The sequence below is a fragment of the Zonotrichia leucophrys genome, chromosome 7, assembly GCF_028769735.1.
Source record: "Zonotrichia leucophrys gambelii isolate GWCS_2022_RI chromosome 7, RI_Zleu_2.0, whole genome shotgun sequence".
Lineage (NCBI taxonomy): Eukaryota > Metazoa > Chordata > Aves > Passeriformes > Passerellidae > Zonotrichia > Zonotrichia leucophrys.
This window is the reverse complement of record NC_088177.1, coordinates 12,103,335-12,117,646: the sequence shown is the minus strand read 5'-3', so window position 1 is coordinate 12,117,646 and position 14,312 is coordinate 12,103,335. Positions and strand designations below refer to the sequence as shown.

Sequence of the window (14,312 nt, the reverse complement as noted above, 5' to 3'; positions counted from 1 at the left end):
TTTTTCTGTGGGGATGCTACAATTGGAAGTCATGTCCTGGCTGGCAAGTTCTAAGAAAACCATGGGTCTCTGATATTTTTCCACTATTCTGTGGTTGTTGTGGTTTTTTTTTCTTATTGATTCCTTCTCTTCGTGATTCTGCCTTTTCTGGTCTTTCTGTTCAGCAAAAAGCATACTTAAAATCTATCCAAATCACAGAAGGTTTGTTTGTGTGTTAACAGGTTTTCCAGAGCTGAGGCTTCTTTAGGGAGTGCATTATAAATTTTCTGGCCTTGAGGTGTCAATAGTTTGTGACCTTTTTTTAGCATGTTGGCAGTGAGACCAATAGCTTGGATGTTTCCTTCTGATTTTGGCAAAGGGAAATTCCTTTATTATGAGGGAGGATTTAAAACTCTTATAATGGAGTTATAACCTTCTTCAAGTCAGAAGGTCTGAGGTGGGCTTAATCAATTTGGATAATAAAATAGGGAAGACAGCAGGGTCAAATATAAAGCAGTAATCGGTGGAATATCCTTGCTCTGTAGGTGACAGAAGAAACTATTTTTTTTGCCTGTGGTTCAACCATATAGCATTTAATCCTTAACATAGAGCTGCCGCCTGAGGTGTGTATGTGTACAGCAGATCCCTGGCACACTGAACACAGGGTGCATGTGGTTATGCAGCTGTTTGCAGCTGCCAGTGCCACTCTGGTCCATTTTCTGCTCATTCCTGATGCCCTGTGCTCATGAATGGCCTTGTGGTGGAAGGAAGGGCTGAGTTTTTATGTGGATCCAGCAGCTTCATGGTGCAGCCTCACTGCAGCTCCCATGGTGGAAGAGAGGTGAGGAATTAGCAGTTAGGGTGCTGAAACTGTCAGCATGGTTTGATTCTGGTTCAGACATGTATCCCAGGGCCTAAAGTCACTCCCTAATGGTGACAGAGAGTAAAAGGGAGTGTGGATTTTCCTGTTCAGCACGGCCATAACAAATAACCTTCCAAGTGCTGTACATTGCACTCATGGCAGTTTAAAGCTGGCATAATGTGACTTTGGAAGAAAGCTGAAGTGCATGTGTGAGCTCACATGTGTTTGGATATTAAGATGACCTTTCTTGTTCAGAGTAGAGGTTTTTGCAGTCCAGTCACTTATAGGCATGGCTTTGGCTTCTGGATCACTACAATGGAGGAGGAGCTAGCAAAAACATTTCCAGTCCCCTGTATTTATTTGGTTTTGTTTGTTTTCAAAAAGCAAAATCTGTGCCTTTCAAGCTCCTTCAACAAATCAGAATGATTGCCAGATATCTTCCTGTAGGAAAAATTATGTCCTAAACCGCAGTTGTCAGGAATTATTGTGGGGTTGGTTCTCCTGGCTCTGCACACCTCAAAACTGAAGCAATGAGCTTTTTCTACACCCAGGCTGTTTTCTGTCCTATTTTTGTCTAACTTTTTCAGTCATCTGGATTTGGGCCTTTTCTTTGTGTTTCTCTTTCACATATCCAAAAAACTTTTCATGTGGTGCAGGGTACCCAAACCCTTTCCCCTCTCTATCTTTTGTGATGTTCATGACTGCTCAACCTGGTGAATATATAATGAGCAGCACAGGAAATATTATGTGATACTGGTGTCAATTCAGACTAATCTCAAACCACTCCACAAAAAGAAGTCATGACTGTTACTCCCACTGATTAAGTCACCTAAATCCTTTACAGAATTCTTTACAGCAGAATGTGTCCAGCTGCACAAAAAACCTGGGTGTGCTTTGCTTTAAGCCAATTAAAACTTTGATCACCTGGGCTTCAAAAGATGGTTCTTCTTTTTAGTTCTTGAAGAATAATAAATGGGCATACTTCTCTCCCAGCTTTTGTCTTAATGAGGCATTTTCATGTCTGGTTAGTGAGGAGTATTATTCTTTATGAAGAGTGTAGTGTTATAGGCAAAATATTATAGTCACAAAGATCTGTAGTTGGGGAATGATGTGTGGAAAATTTCACCTTATTTCATGTGTTGACCATTGAAATGTTACCAAAAAAGTGTTCTTCTTTTGAAACCATTTATGTTTTGGTGTGAAAAATTTATTTTTTCTTTATTTGAGGACAGACAGAACTTTGGAACCTGGAACAAACACAGAATAAAGATTTCATCTTTCCATGGGATGTCACCATGTTCACAGCGGTCTGAGGATGAGGGAAGAGATGAGGATCTGACTCGATGTTTCAGAAGGCTTGATTTATTATTTTATGATATATATTACATTAAAACTATACTAAAAGATTAGAAGAAAGGATTTCATCAGAAGGCTAGTTCAGAATAGAAAAAGAAAGAATGAATAACAAAGACTTGTGTCTTGGACAGAGTCTGAGCCAGCTGACTGTGGTTGGCCATTAATTAGAAACACCCACATGAGACCAATCACAGACTCACCTGTTTCATTCCACAGCAGCAGATAACCATTGTTTACATTTTGTTCCTGAGGCCTCTCAGCTTCTCAGGAGAAAAAATCCTAAAGAAAGGATTTTTCATAAAAGATGTCTGTGCCAATGGGATTTGGTCTTCCTGCTTCACATCCCTGTAGCAGCCACAGGCTGTCCCACAGCCAGTGTGCAGACCCCACACTGAGAGCTCTCAGAACCACGCTGTGCACAGCCTGTGCTGTTCAGAGTCATGGAGTGCTTTGAGTGGGAAGGGGATATTGAAGATCATCCAGTGCCACCCCCTGCCATGGGCAAGGACACCTTCCACCGTCCCAGGTTGCTCCAAGCCCTGTCCAATGTAGCCTTGAACACTCGCAGGGATGGAGCAGCCACAGCTTCTCTGGGCAACCTGTGCCAGGGCCTGCCCCCTCGCCACAAAGGGAAAAATTCCTTCCTAATATTTAATCCAAACTTGCTCTCTCTGTTTGAACCCACTCCCCCTTGTCCTGCCACTACAAGCTCTTGTATTCTTGGGGTGATTTCTCTGTCAGGCTTTGCTGTTTCCAGATGATGTTAAAACCCCTGTGGCAGTGCTCAGAGAGCAGCCTGAGGAGGAGAAGTATTGCAAGGGTGCCTGAGCAAGCACCCTTCTGAGGAGGGTGGGAAGAGGTGGGGCTGCACCTGGGACTTTTAATGGCAGAACAAATGGGAGGTGGAGGGCAGTGCTGTACAGTCACTTCAGTGCTCCTGCTGTGCCTCTGTGCTCTTCCCCTGTCATCTACAGGAGTATATTGTCAGCACCAAATCTTGAAGAAATCCATACCAGCAGATTTTTGTTTTCTCTTCTGTGCTTTAAACTTTAGTTGCCCGTCGGCAACTTTCAAGATGACAAGAATTTTGACAGCTTGCAAAGTGGTGAAGACTTTGAAAGGCAGATTGGAGTTTTGCAATGTGTCTGCTGATCACTGGAGTTTCTCAAGGACAGGTACCAGACTGTTGAGCATCAAGGTAACAGTGAACTTCTGTTGTTTAATAGATGTGTTTGGCATGCAGAGATAACTTGCTGCAGATAACAGGGCTTACCTAGAGACATGAACCAGAGGAAATTTGTCTGAACCCTCAGCAAGGAGGTTGCTTGGCTAAATGGTCTTATTAGCTAAGCAAACACACTTTTTGTCTAGTCTGGAATGGAAGTTATGGAGTAAATTACACCAAAAGGTGTAAGTTCAGGGTTTCAGTTAATTATTATATGGTGTTTTCTTTAGAAACACCTCACCCTTCTACAAGACTGATAGCTAACAGAACAGATGTTTCAGTCCATATGAGAATGAATTGGCTGAATATTAAAAATTGTGCATCACTTGAGGCATATGATTCTATTGAATCCATACAGAATCCTTTTTCAATGTATTAGAAACTACAGTGGCTCTGAGGTTAATTGGAGAGGTAGACAACTCTTGTGAATGCATCAGTGTATCAGCTCTTGATTTACAGGGGCTAGACCACTCAGTTGGTTCCTCCAGCTTTCCAGTGCTCTTTGCTACAGGAGCTGGAGTAAATGGGTGAAATGGGACTTTGTGTGGGAGTTCTGTAGCACTGAAGTGCTGGGTGAGTTCTCCCAGCGTGCATTTTGCATGGAAAAGGCACTTTTTGCACAGGTTTTGTATTGAATGAACACTGCAATAGAATTAGCAACTGGGGGAGTGGTGTTTCAGTGACTGGGCTTGGTGTTCCAATCAGCCATAGAGATAATGGGTATTTTTGAGGAATTTGAGGAGAGAGTGAAATGCAGTGTAAGCATGCTAGAGTTAAAGAAACATTTGGACAATACTCTCAGGCACATGGTGGGATTCTTGGGGTTGCCCTGTGCAGGGACAGGAGTTGGATGAACTTGATGAGCCTTGTGGATCCATTGCAACTTAGGATATTCTATGATCCATAATGCTGTGTGTGAACTAATGGCAGTATTAGGTAATGGTCTCATTCTTCCATTATTGCAGGCTAAAATGAGCATTTAGTTGCCTTTAATTACTTTTTCTCACTGGGCTATTTTAGGAAACATAACAAAATAAAATGAAAACATCTAACCTGTGTATAAGTTTTAAGTATTAGCATGATGGAGAGGGGGTAGTTTTAGAAAAATGCTTCTCCCAAGTCTGTGTTCTGTCCAGTTTAAACTCACCCTGTGTGGGGAAACACCATGGTAGGTGAGTTGTGTTAGATGTGGGGATTAATAGGTCCATATTTCCCTATTATATCCCATCCTTCCATTCCAAAGAAGAGATGGGCATCCATGAGTGAAAGAGGGGCAGAGAGCAACCAGAGACCCCTCAGGGCTCTCAGTAGGGATGTTTAGCATCACTGGTTTCAGGTTAATCAAGCTTGTTTAAAATTCAGGAAGAGGCAGAGAGACTGCTGGCTGAAGTTCTTATTGTTTAATGCTCTTCTGAGGCCAATGTAGTTAAATGGGCATGTAAAGGTAGTGTGAGCAATAAATAGGTGGCTTGTAACAGTACAGCTGGCTCTGTAAGGAGAGGTTTGGGACAGCTATAAAAACCACCAGGAATGAGCTAAAATGTAGTCAGAAATGAGGAAAATTTTGTGGCGTGCAGGCTTTGGAAACTAATTCAGATTATTGTGAAAAGACTCTTCAAATGTATTTAAGGCAGGTGGAAAGAAATGGGACAGTGACTGCAAGGAGAGTAGAGAGGTGGGTGAGGAAGCTAAAGATGAGTCACAAGGTACTCCAGTCCTGATTTTGCAGATGAAGGGGATGTAAAATGGGGCCCATTCCCACATAGATGGGAGAAATTTAGTGAACTGTTACTGTGGGGGAGAAAAGTGGTGCTCATTTCCATGGGTCTTCAGTGACTTGTGCTAGGTACCTCATCTGGCTTGGTTCACCCTTCTCCTTTGAGTTTTGTGATGGACAAATATTTGTGGCATTGATGTGAACAGCCTTAAGGACAGTTGAAGTTGTAGCAACTGTGACTTTTTTACCATGGTACCTGTGTTGCTTTGTCTTGGATCATAAAGGAATTAATGCAGTGCTTCTCCCCAAAAAATATCCTAAGTGTATCCCAAGACACTCATCTTGACTCATTCTTTTTTCTTTCCCTGTCTTCTCTCAATGTTAGCCAGAAACAAATGTGCCAGAGCAAAATCAGATAGATACAGATAGTTATACGCAGGGTTGGCAAAGAAAGTCTTGAGTGTTAGCCATGCCCAGATAGATTTGCAGCCTGTGGTGGCACAATACTCACAAGAACAGTAAGAATCAGTTTGATTTTTCTATCAAAGAGAAAATTACTCCTTTGTTGCTGGCTATTTGGTCTTGGGAGAGTGAAATGTAGCTCAGTCCTGGCACCAGCTTTTTATTGTGGAAGGAATCTTGGAGCTTTTGGATTCTTCTCTGCTTCTGATGTGCCAGCTGTTCTGTAGCCAGCCAGATGTGAGCCAAGCAATGTGGCACGGACTTGTGCCGTGTGGAATTGTACTGTAGATCTTTTGAGATTCTGCAGGTCTTTATCATCCACTTTTTAGATGGGAAAGGCTGCTACAGCAGGGAACTAACTGGAACTGATTTTATCTGCTTTCTTACTGGGTTTTGATTTTTCTTTTAACATCTTAAGTGCTTTCTTTACTTGGTGTGAAGTGGGACCTGAACTAGTTGACTCTTCAAGCTGCTTTGACAAAATACACAAAATGTGTCAATGTGACATCAGCATGACCCTTCCTGTTAGCCATCTTCATCCTCAAAGCTCTTGAAGAGTTCTGCAGCCTCTCTAGAGCACAGGGCCCTCTGCTGGAGGTGAAGCCACTGATGTGTAGGAAGAAGAAATCAGATTGCAAGTGGGATATCTTATATTGGGTGGGTGTGGTAGAAACAATTTAGTTGAGATTACAACAGAGATTTATCTGAGGCTATGTGGGGATGCTTTTGAGAAGGGTAAAGACAAAAGGACCTGATGGAAGCTCTGGGGGGTTGTTTATTTCTTGCTTGTTCTTTTTTTGAAAGGAAGTATTTCTCCCAACTGACCCCTGATTGAGCCAACAGGCTTTCTCTGTAGCCTGTAAATCACATTTCACCTTAAAAACATAACTGAAAAAACAAGGTAGGCTGGCAGCTTAGGGATATGGTAACACCTCCACTGGAAATGTAAGCAAGAATAATTGCTTTGAGAATGCTCAATGAACCAACCACTTAATTAAGAATAATAAATCAAGGAAGGGAGGGAAACACTTGAACATCTATCCCCTGCTATAGCTGAACTTGCAGGCAGGTTATTGTTGCTCAGGGACATTTTTCTCCATTACCTGAACACTGTGTAGGGGCTCTACTAGTATAATAAGGGCTTCTGTTCAACAGAAATGATTTCTGTGCTGTCTGGTTTAGAAGGGAGGTGGGCAGTGGTGGGAGGAAGGCTATGCAGATCCCTGCCAAGTACTTTAAGTGAGGATGAGGCTCTGCAGCTCACAGTGATTGCTCTGGGGTTTGGCCTTCAGCATTTGGATGAATCTTAAATTTTCTTGTCATTCCACCATTGTGGGCTTTGTTTCCTGAAGGATTCTGCCAGGGTTGGTGGCCAGGACCACAATTCAGGCAACTGCCCCAAGGTGTTCCCAGTGGTGGGAAGCCCACAACCTCATTTTAATTTGGTCTAAACCTAGGGGATTTAGCCACAAAAATTCTGTTTATAACTGGGGAGGGGAGGAGATTTTGGTGTTGCTGACGAAACTGTCCAATGGTGTGGGAAGGTTCCAAAAGTTATGGCTAAGTCTTTGGAGAATGACTGAATGTTTGACATTAATGAGGAAAGAATGGCAAGGCTAAAAGGCTAAAAGATGCACAGAATTCAATTACTTGGCATCTCAGTTTGATTTTTAGTGTATTTTGCAGTACATTAGTAATTGATCTGTGTGGTATTTGTAACTGCAGAGGGGCTCTAAATGAATGTTTGGCATGATGGCTACAAAATGTTCAATACTGAGAATGAAATTTCTCCTTGCTGTGTTTGTTCATCTGATTTACAGCTAATGGAAAGTAGCTCTCCAGCTCCTTTGTGCAGGAAATTGATCTTGATTTTTCTTTTCAAAGTCCCAGTAAGAGGAATAGTTCTGTAAAAGAAACCAATATAAAGCTAAATCATGGTGAGAGCTGCTTCCTGTGGACATGCTTGGCATGTTTCCTGTGGCACAAACCACTGGGATTTTTGCACTGGTGATCACTCTGCCTGTGCCTAGGAGACAGCTGTGCTTACCTTCCAGAGGTGGAGGTTTATCAGGGTTCTGGATGTCATAGTCCAAGTTCTTTTAGGCCAGGAATTCACTGCCAAATTTATTTACAGCTTTGCTTGCTCTTTCTCTTGCTCTGCATGTCACCAGTGATCCTGCTGAGGGAATCTCCTCAGTCTGTCATTTCTGCTGTGCATGTAGTGATTATTTATTTGTCAGAAGTTAGAGTTTTCTGGTGGTTTCCCATCTAGTGCCTGGACAGGGTAAGAAAGGTTTAGCTTCCAAGTGGGGCTAAGAGTGGGGTACATTTACTCTGATATGTGCAAAGACCCAGATGTGACAATGAATCTCTTAAGGATTTCTGTAAAACTCACTCTGTCCTGCTTGCCTGGCTGTAAAATAGTGATGAAGCCTGTAAGGGATCCCTCAGTTCGTGTGGGACTCAGTTCTGCTGAGCCCTCTCTGGAAGGGGAATGGTTTCCTCTAGGCTGCTTGTTTCATAGCTGCTGCTTCTGGGACAATTTGTCTATCCCTGAGGTAACTGAGACCATGAGTGTCCATCTGATCCATGAGTTCCTTTGCTCCAGTGTCCTACAGCAGAATACACTGTTATTTTGAATTTTGCTGTCTGACACCAATTCAACTAAACACACACACCTATTTTTAGTGGCATTGCTGTATGGTTGCACCAGAAGTTAAGCACCTATCAAAGGTCAGAGCTGGATGAGCAGAATCAGCAGCAGGCCTCGAGCAAACATTGTGGAGGCAAGTGATCCTTTCCCTGCAGGGTTATGATGTTGGTAAATTGCGAGATGTCAAATGTGGAAAAAATGAACTAAGGCTTACGGAAGTGTGATCCCACAGTAATAGCAGCACGTGCTCTGCTTGCAGTGAGGTTTGCTAGCTCATTAGGATAACAATGTTTCCTAAGAGAAAGAAAAAAGGCATCAGACTGGTAAAAGAGGTAATGTCTTGGCAGCTGGGAGTGGGAGAAGGGCAGGAATACTTACAGTGCTAGGCATGAAAGGCAGGTATCCTAGGTGCTACCTGTACAAACATCAAACCTTTCCTCCTGTGTTTGAGTCTCTTCATGTGCCTTTCTCTAGGTGCAGACAGCAAACTTGGTGCTGGAAGACGGGATGAAGATGAAGGGCTATTCCTTTGGCTATCCATGCTCCACAGCAGGGGAGGTGGTGTTCAACACGGGGCTCTCTGGGTAAGGCAACAACAAATGACACATAAGCATTAATACTTCTCTGGAAGCTTGTTGAAGTGTGAAAGCTGCTTTTCTAAGCTTGTAGGGTCCTGATCCAAGCAGGTATTGTTCTATATTTATAATATTATTCTATTTATTTTTCTATATTTTTTTCTATATTTTCTTCTACTACATTGTGGTCCAGAGGTACAGAGAGAGAGACAGAATGAATGAAGATGTCTCAGGCAGACCCCTTGTGCCCAAGCATTTGTGGTGATAAGCACCTTAAAGGCTGACCTAAGGATGATAATGAGATTCATAGGGTTCTGATCACTTCCTACTGAATTGGTGGGTCAGAGCAGGGAAGCTGTTCTTCCTGCAGTGCCCAAGTCAGCTATGGAATCATCTGCAGCCTTCTTGGTAATGGAACTTGGGTTCTGAGTGCAAAATTTTTAAGCCCCAGGTTGTTCACCTTTATGACCCATCTTTTATGCAATTTGTTGGCTCATACCTCAGGTAAGGATGCTTTTGCATTTTGTGCCTTTCCAGCTAAAGGGCAGGATCAGATTCTTGCCTAACTTAGCATGATTTTGTGTCCTCTTCAGTGGTAGAAACTTAGATTGGCAGCCAAATGCTGCCAGTGCTTTTGTTGGACTGCTTGAGCAGAGGAATGGGGCTTTTGGTAAGGACAGGGACATGTCCTTGGGGATTTAAGACCTCTCTGAAGTTGTTAATGCTTGAGCTTCTTCTGCAGTCATTCATAGCTGTCTTTGCTCATCTGCTCTGTGTTCCCCAAATTATGCTGTCCTTTGGAGATCTCAGTATTCACAGGTTGAGTTTTAAAATGATACCTTTGGTGAGAATGTTAAATTGCTGCAGAGGGGAATCAGTTTGCAGAGTTTTGCGTTAGGAGACAATTATTTAAGCATTTTGACAGCACTAATTACTGGCTGTGTTAATATACCTGCCAACAAGGCACTGTTTAATATAGATCAGAATGATGGAGGGCACCAGAGTTCTCTTCTCATTGATAGATTATGGACCATAAATCTTGGCACATCACAAAAGTCAAGTAGGACCTGAAGGATTAATTTCCTCTCCACATGTTACTGTGGCAGTAGAAGTTGTGTTTGTTCATTGTCTAATCATTTGGAGAGGATGCTGTGACAGATCTCTTCTGTGCTGGGCAGCATATGGGCATGGAGAAAACTCTGAAAATGTAAGGAAGTATTTTCAGAACCCCCTGTACAGAACATGACTTTGATTGATTCAGAGAGATGAAAAACAAGAGTTTGCAGCATTGTTACAGAACATAAAGGTGGCAGATTCCTCTACCAGTCCAGGGGTTGCTGTCCATTGAAAGGAACCCTGTAGCTGTACCTCCTGCTCCTGATCACAGAGATCAAGATCTGGGTATTCAGAGGAACCAGCTGTCCCTTCTCCCTGACACAGGAAGAGGCTATGTCAGGGTGAAGGAGGTGCCAGGCTGCTGGGGCACACAGCAGTTTGTCATGATAGGCAGCAAGAGGTGACAGCAGGGGTGCTGATGAGCCTCAGACCTGCTTTCTGTGAAGTGGGTGTTTCTGGGTGCTGAGTGGGGTCAACATGGGCTCTGTCTGGGGTGATTAATAGGCTGCTCTGAACTGTGTCTCCTCATCTGGACCCCCACGTTCTGATTCATGGAATAGAAATAGGAGGCAAAGCACTTTATCTGCATACAGCTCTCAGGCCTGAAGTAGCTGAAACTTGCTGAAATGTTGACATATTACTCTGGGCTAGAAGGCCAAGAGCACTCTCTTAGGGGTGAAATGTTAAATTTTTGATAGAAAAGCAAGAGGATGAACTTCTCAGAAGCATTTGCTTAAAAAAGTGTGTTTGGCGTACGAACAAAAAGAGGAATTTTCCCATTAAAAAAGAAGAGTTACAACCCATGAAATGTCCCATGTTTGAAATGGCTCCATAAAGGTGTTTATCTCTAATAAATGTGTGTTTCCCATGATGTTTTAGTGAGAGAATGGGTTGACAGGAGTTTACTGAAATCAGGCAGACCTCTGGGCAGGTACAGCAAGGGTTAGACCTCGCAGCCCGTTTGGAGCTGGTGTTTCCATCTGCCCCTCTGTGCTCCACACAGCATTGTTCCTGCTTGAAGGGCATTGTCTGAGCTCTGCCTGCACACCCCACCCAGAGCCATGGCTCTCTGTCCTTGTTTGCTGATCACAAATGACATCAAAGGCCAATGACATTAGCTTTGTCAGTAACAAGTAGTTTTTTTGAGGCATAACCAATAAGCTCAGAAGGAGACAACAATGCCCAGCATACCCACACCATGTGCCTAGTACCTGCTGCAGTTTTGAGATCACACTGCACTTTGTGTGGTTGCTTACCTGCAGCTGCAAATACAGATTTGGACATCAGGAGAGGCTTACCTGAAAATATTTCCTGGCCATTGTTTACTCAACCTGTCATTTCTCAGAGCTGGCTGGTGTGCTGTGTTGTCTATATCTGCCAGCAGCCAGTCCTGCTTTTGTGAAGATTTTCCCAGTGTTTGACAATTAATCTTCTGGCAGTAAGTCTGGGGTTCCATAAAAATGTCTCTTGTGACTTGCTGATATCTGGTAGATGACTAGAGTTGCCAATTAGGTATTGTTTAAACAATAATGACAATAATTTATTATATTTTGTACAGGGCAGATTCATCCTGAAGTGTCTTTATGCATTTGGCTCAATATTTGTGGGGATAACTTTATCTGTTGCTAAACTGCAGCTGGTTTTAGGTTGAAAGACAATTGTTTAAGAGAGATTTGCAAGAGTATACTACAGAATAAGGGAAAAAGTGAGGGACTGTTTGTTAATTTGGAGCTGAAGAATAGGAGTGTGTGGACTACATTTACCCTGTCCCCCTATATGTGGTTGAAAGTGGGATCTACTAGGTGTAGAGATGATGCTTTGTGGAGTCCTAGCTTTGCTCCTCTGCTGCAGAAGAATGTTCCAGAGTGCTTTTAGATCTGTCCTTGCTGAGAAGGGCATTCAGGCAGGTGCTTAACAAGCTGCCAGGACTAATGACAAGACATGCTCTGGGGCTGTGTGACCAGGGGCGCAATGCTGAATCCCAAAGCTTTGTCTTCCACTTGCCTTCTGCAGGGATACACATGCCAGCTTCCAAGCACTTAGGAGTCTGGTCAGGTGAAATGGATGGTGAGTGGGAACATGGAGGTTGCCAGGGAGAAACTTCAGAAGTGGGACCATGGCAGGGTTGGTGGCACAGAAGGACCAGAACAGTGATGAGGAATCCCAAGGATTTGTCTATGTCCTCCCCCACAAAAACAGCAGTTACAGCCCTGAGCATCCCAAGACAAGCTCCAGAGTGTGGAAGGGGCAAAGCCTGGGCAAACAGCTCTGTTGTCTGCTGGCTTTTCAGTTGGAGCCTTCTGCTGCCATTGAGAGGGGAAGGCTCTTTACAGCTCATGTAGTGCAAAGCACTGCCCAGGGAGATGCCAGGCCAAGCTGTTATCAGTGATAATCTGCAGGCTTGAGATCTTCTTGCCCTCCCTGGACTTGTTTCTCATGTTAAATCAAAGGACTCTGTTTGTTAATGTGCTTTTCTTAAATGAAACATGAAAAGCAAATCCTTTCCTTGTTCTCCATGTGAAACATTTAACCACAAATGGCAAAGTCAGGGCATATTCACAGATGTGTTTGCTTTTATTCTGAGAATACCTTCACATGAACACCATTTCTGTGTTATTGTCATATGGGAATTCAGACCTGTGTTGTTTTCACTGGTTCTTTTGTTTTCCTTTTGACTCCAGACCAATGTACTTTTCTTCTGCTATTTCTTCACCTAGATACACTGAAGCCTTGACAGATCCCAGCTACAAAGGGCAGATTCTTACCCTGGCTAACCCCATAGTTGGGAATGGTGGAGTGCCTGACACGGCTGCTTTGGATGAAATGTGCCTCAGGAAATTTCTGGAATCTGATGGGATCAAGGTAATGGTGGGAGGAGCAGTGCTGATCAAAGGGTTGTGCCCAGCAGCCTTAGTGTGTAAGAGTTTTCTCTCCGCCATAGAAGGAATCAGTGGTACTCAACCTTTCTTTTTCTTCTTCTGCATATTGTCCTGTGGAGGAGTGGTGGCAAAAAATACTCCATCTTGATTTCTTTACTAAGCCATGTGCCTTCTGGAAATATCTGTTCTGAGGTGGAATAACTGTTTTATACAGTAACTCAATTGAAAAATTGAGCTGACTTTTGAAACAAAAGATTACTTAAAAGTGAAAAGTTTTCTTATAAAAAAAGAATCAAAACAAAACATTTTGTCTTGTCTTAAATTTCCATTTTCTTTCTTTTGACAAGAAGTGTTTTGTTAGCTAAGTGCAGTTTGCAGCTTTGGTTACCAAGCCACATTCTTCTATGGATTTCCTGGTCAAAATGCCCAGGTACAGACATGAGCTAGCCTGAAGTCTGTCCATGATATGGTTTCTGGTGAATTGAATAGTGCAAGTCGAAGGTACAGGATAAAGTACACTGATCCTACAGTGCAAAATGATGTTTCTTCTCTCTACAGGTTTCAGGTTTACTGGTGCAGGATTACAGCAATGAGTACAGCCACTGGCAGGCTACTAGGAGCCTGGGAGAGTGGTTGCAAGAAGAAAAGGTGAGCAATCTAGATGTAACAATGAGAGCTGACCTGGATGGAAGGATGAGGTCTTTATTTTGTGCTTTTTTAAAACAAACTAGATTTTAACATCTCAGCTATTTGTGAGTGGAAATGGGAGGAGAAGTGAAGAGCTGCAGTGAGGCAGCCTTGGTAAGGCTGCTGCTGGGAGCCTGAGCTCCTAACACAGGGCCAGGCTGGATGGGGCTGTGAGCAGCCTGCTCTAGTGGAAGGTGTCCCTGTCCATGGCAGGGCTTGGAATGAGATGAGCTTTAAAATCTGCCAGACCAAACTGTTCTATGATTCTGTGACATGTTCTCATAAAGGTGATCTGGCTGCTGTCTTTCAATTTTTTTAGCTGCTTGTTCTCTAACTTGTCCTTGGGTTTTCTTTAGGTGCCAGCACTGTATGGGATTGATACCAGGATGTTGTCCAAGTTAATTCGTGACAAGGTATGATCTGCTTCCCTTGATCCAGTTGCATTAACCTTGCTGGGTCCTTTCCAAACCTGGAGTAGCAATGGTGCTGCTGGGCTGCCTTGAGCTCAGATCAGATCCATGTGCTCTTCCAAAGGCTTCAGTGCTGCTGGGCAATGCTCTGATTCCAAGGAGCCCCCTCTCCCTGGCTCTGCGCTGGGTTTCCTTTCCTGCAAGAGGTGATGTGAATGAGAGGCCTCAGGTAGTGTCAGACTCAACAGGTATCAAACACATCTTAACTCAGAAACAGTCAGAGAGAGCAACAAGTCTGTGAGATACTGTGGATATTTGTTCACAGACAGTGGCACCTTTGGTCAGTGGAAATTCTCCTGCCTCTCTGAGACAGAGGAATGCCTACAGTCAT

The 14,312-nt window shown here is 43.3% G+C and overlaps 1 protein-coding gene across 1 annotated transcript in view; it reads left to right on the top strand.

The window, feature by feature from the left end:
- The window catches only part of CPS1 (carbamoyl-phosphate synthase 1), a 97,852-nt gene that overhangs the window by 5,792 nt on the left and 77,748 nt on the right, over positions 1 to 14,312 (top strand). Inside the window, exons 2-5 of the mRNA XM_064718040.1 lie at positions 8,729 to 8,838; positions 12,663 to 12,807; positions 13,383 to 13,472; positions 13,868 to 13,924. Coding sequence (XP_064574110.1) covers positions 8,762 to 8,838; positions 12,663 to 12,807; positions 13,383 to 13,472; positions 13,868 to 13,924 — 369 coding nt within the window. The 5' untranslated portion in view covers positions 8,729 to 8,761. The remainder of the gene's footprint in view (positions 1 to 8,728; positions 8,839 to 12,662; positions 12,808 to 13,382; positions 13,473 to 13,867; positions 13,925 to 14,312) is intronic.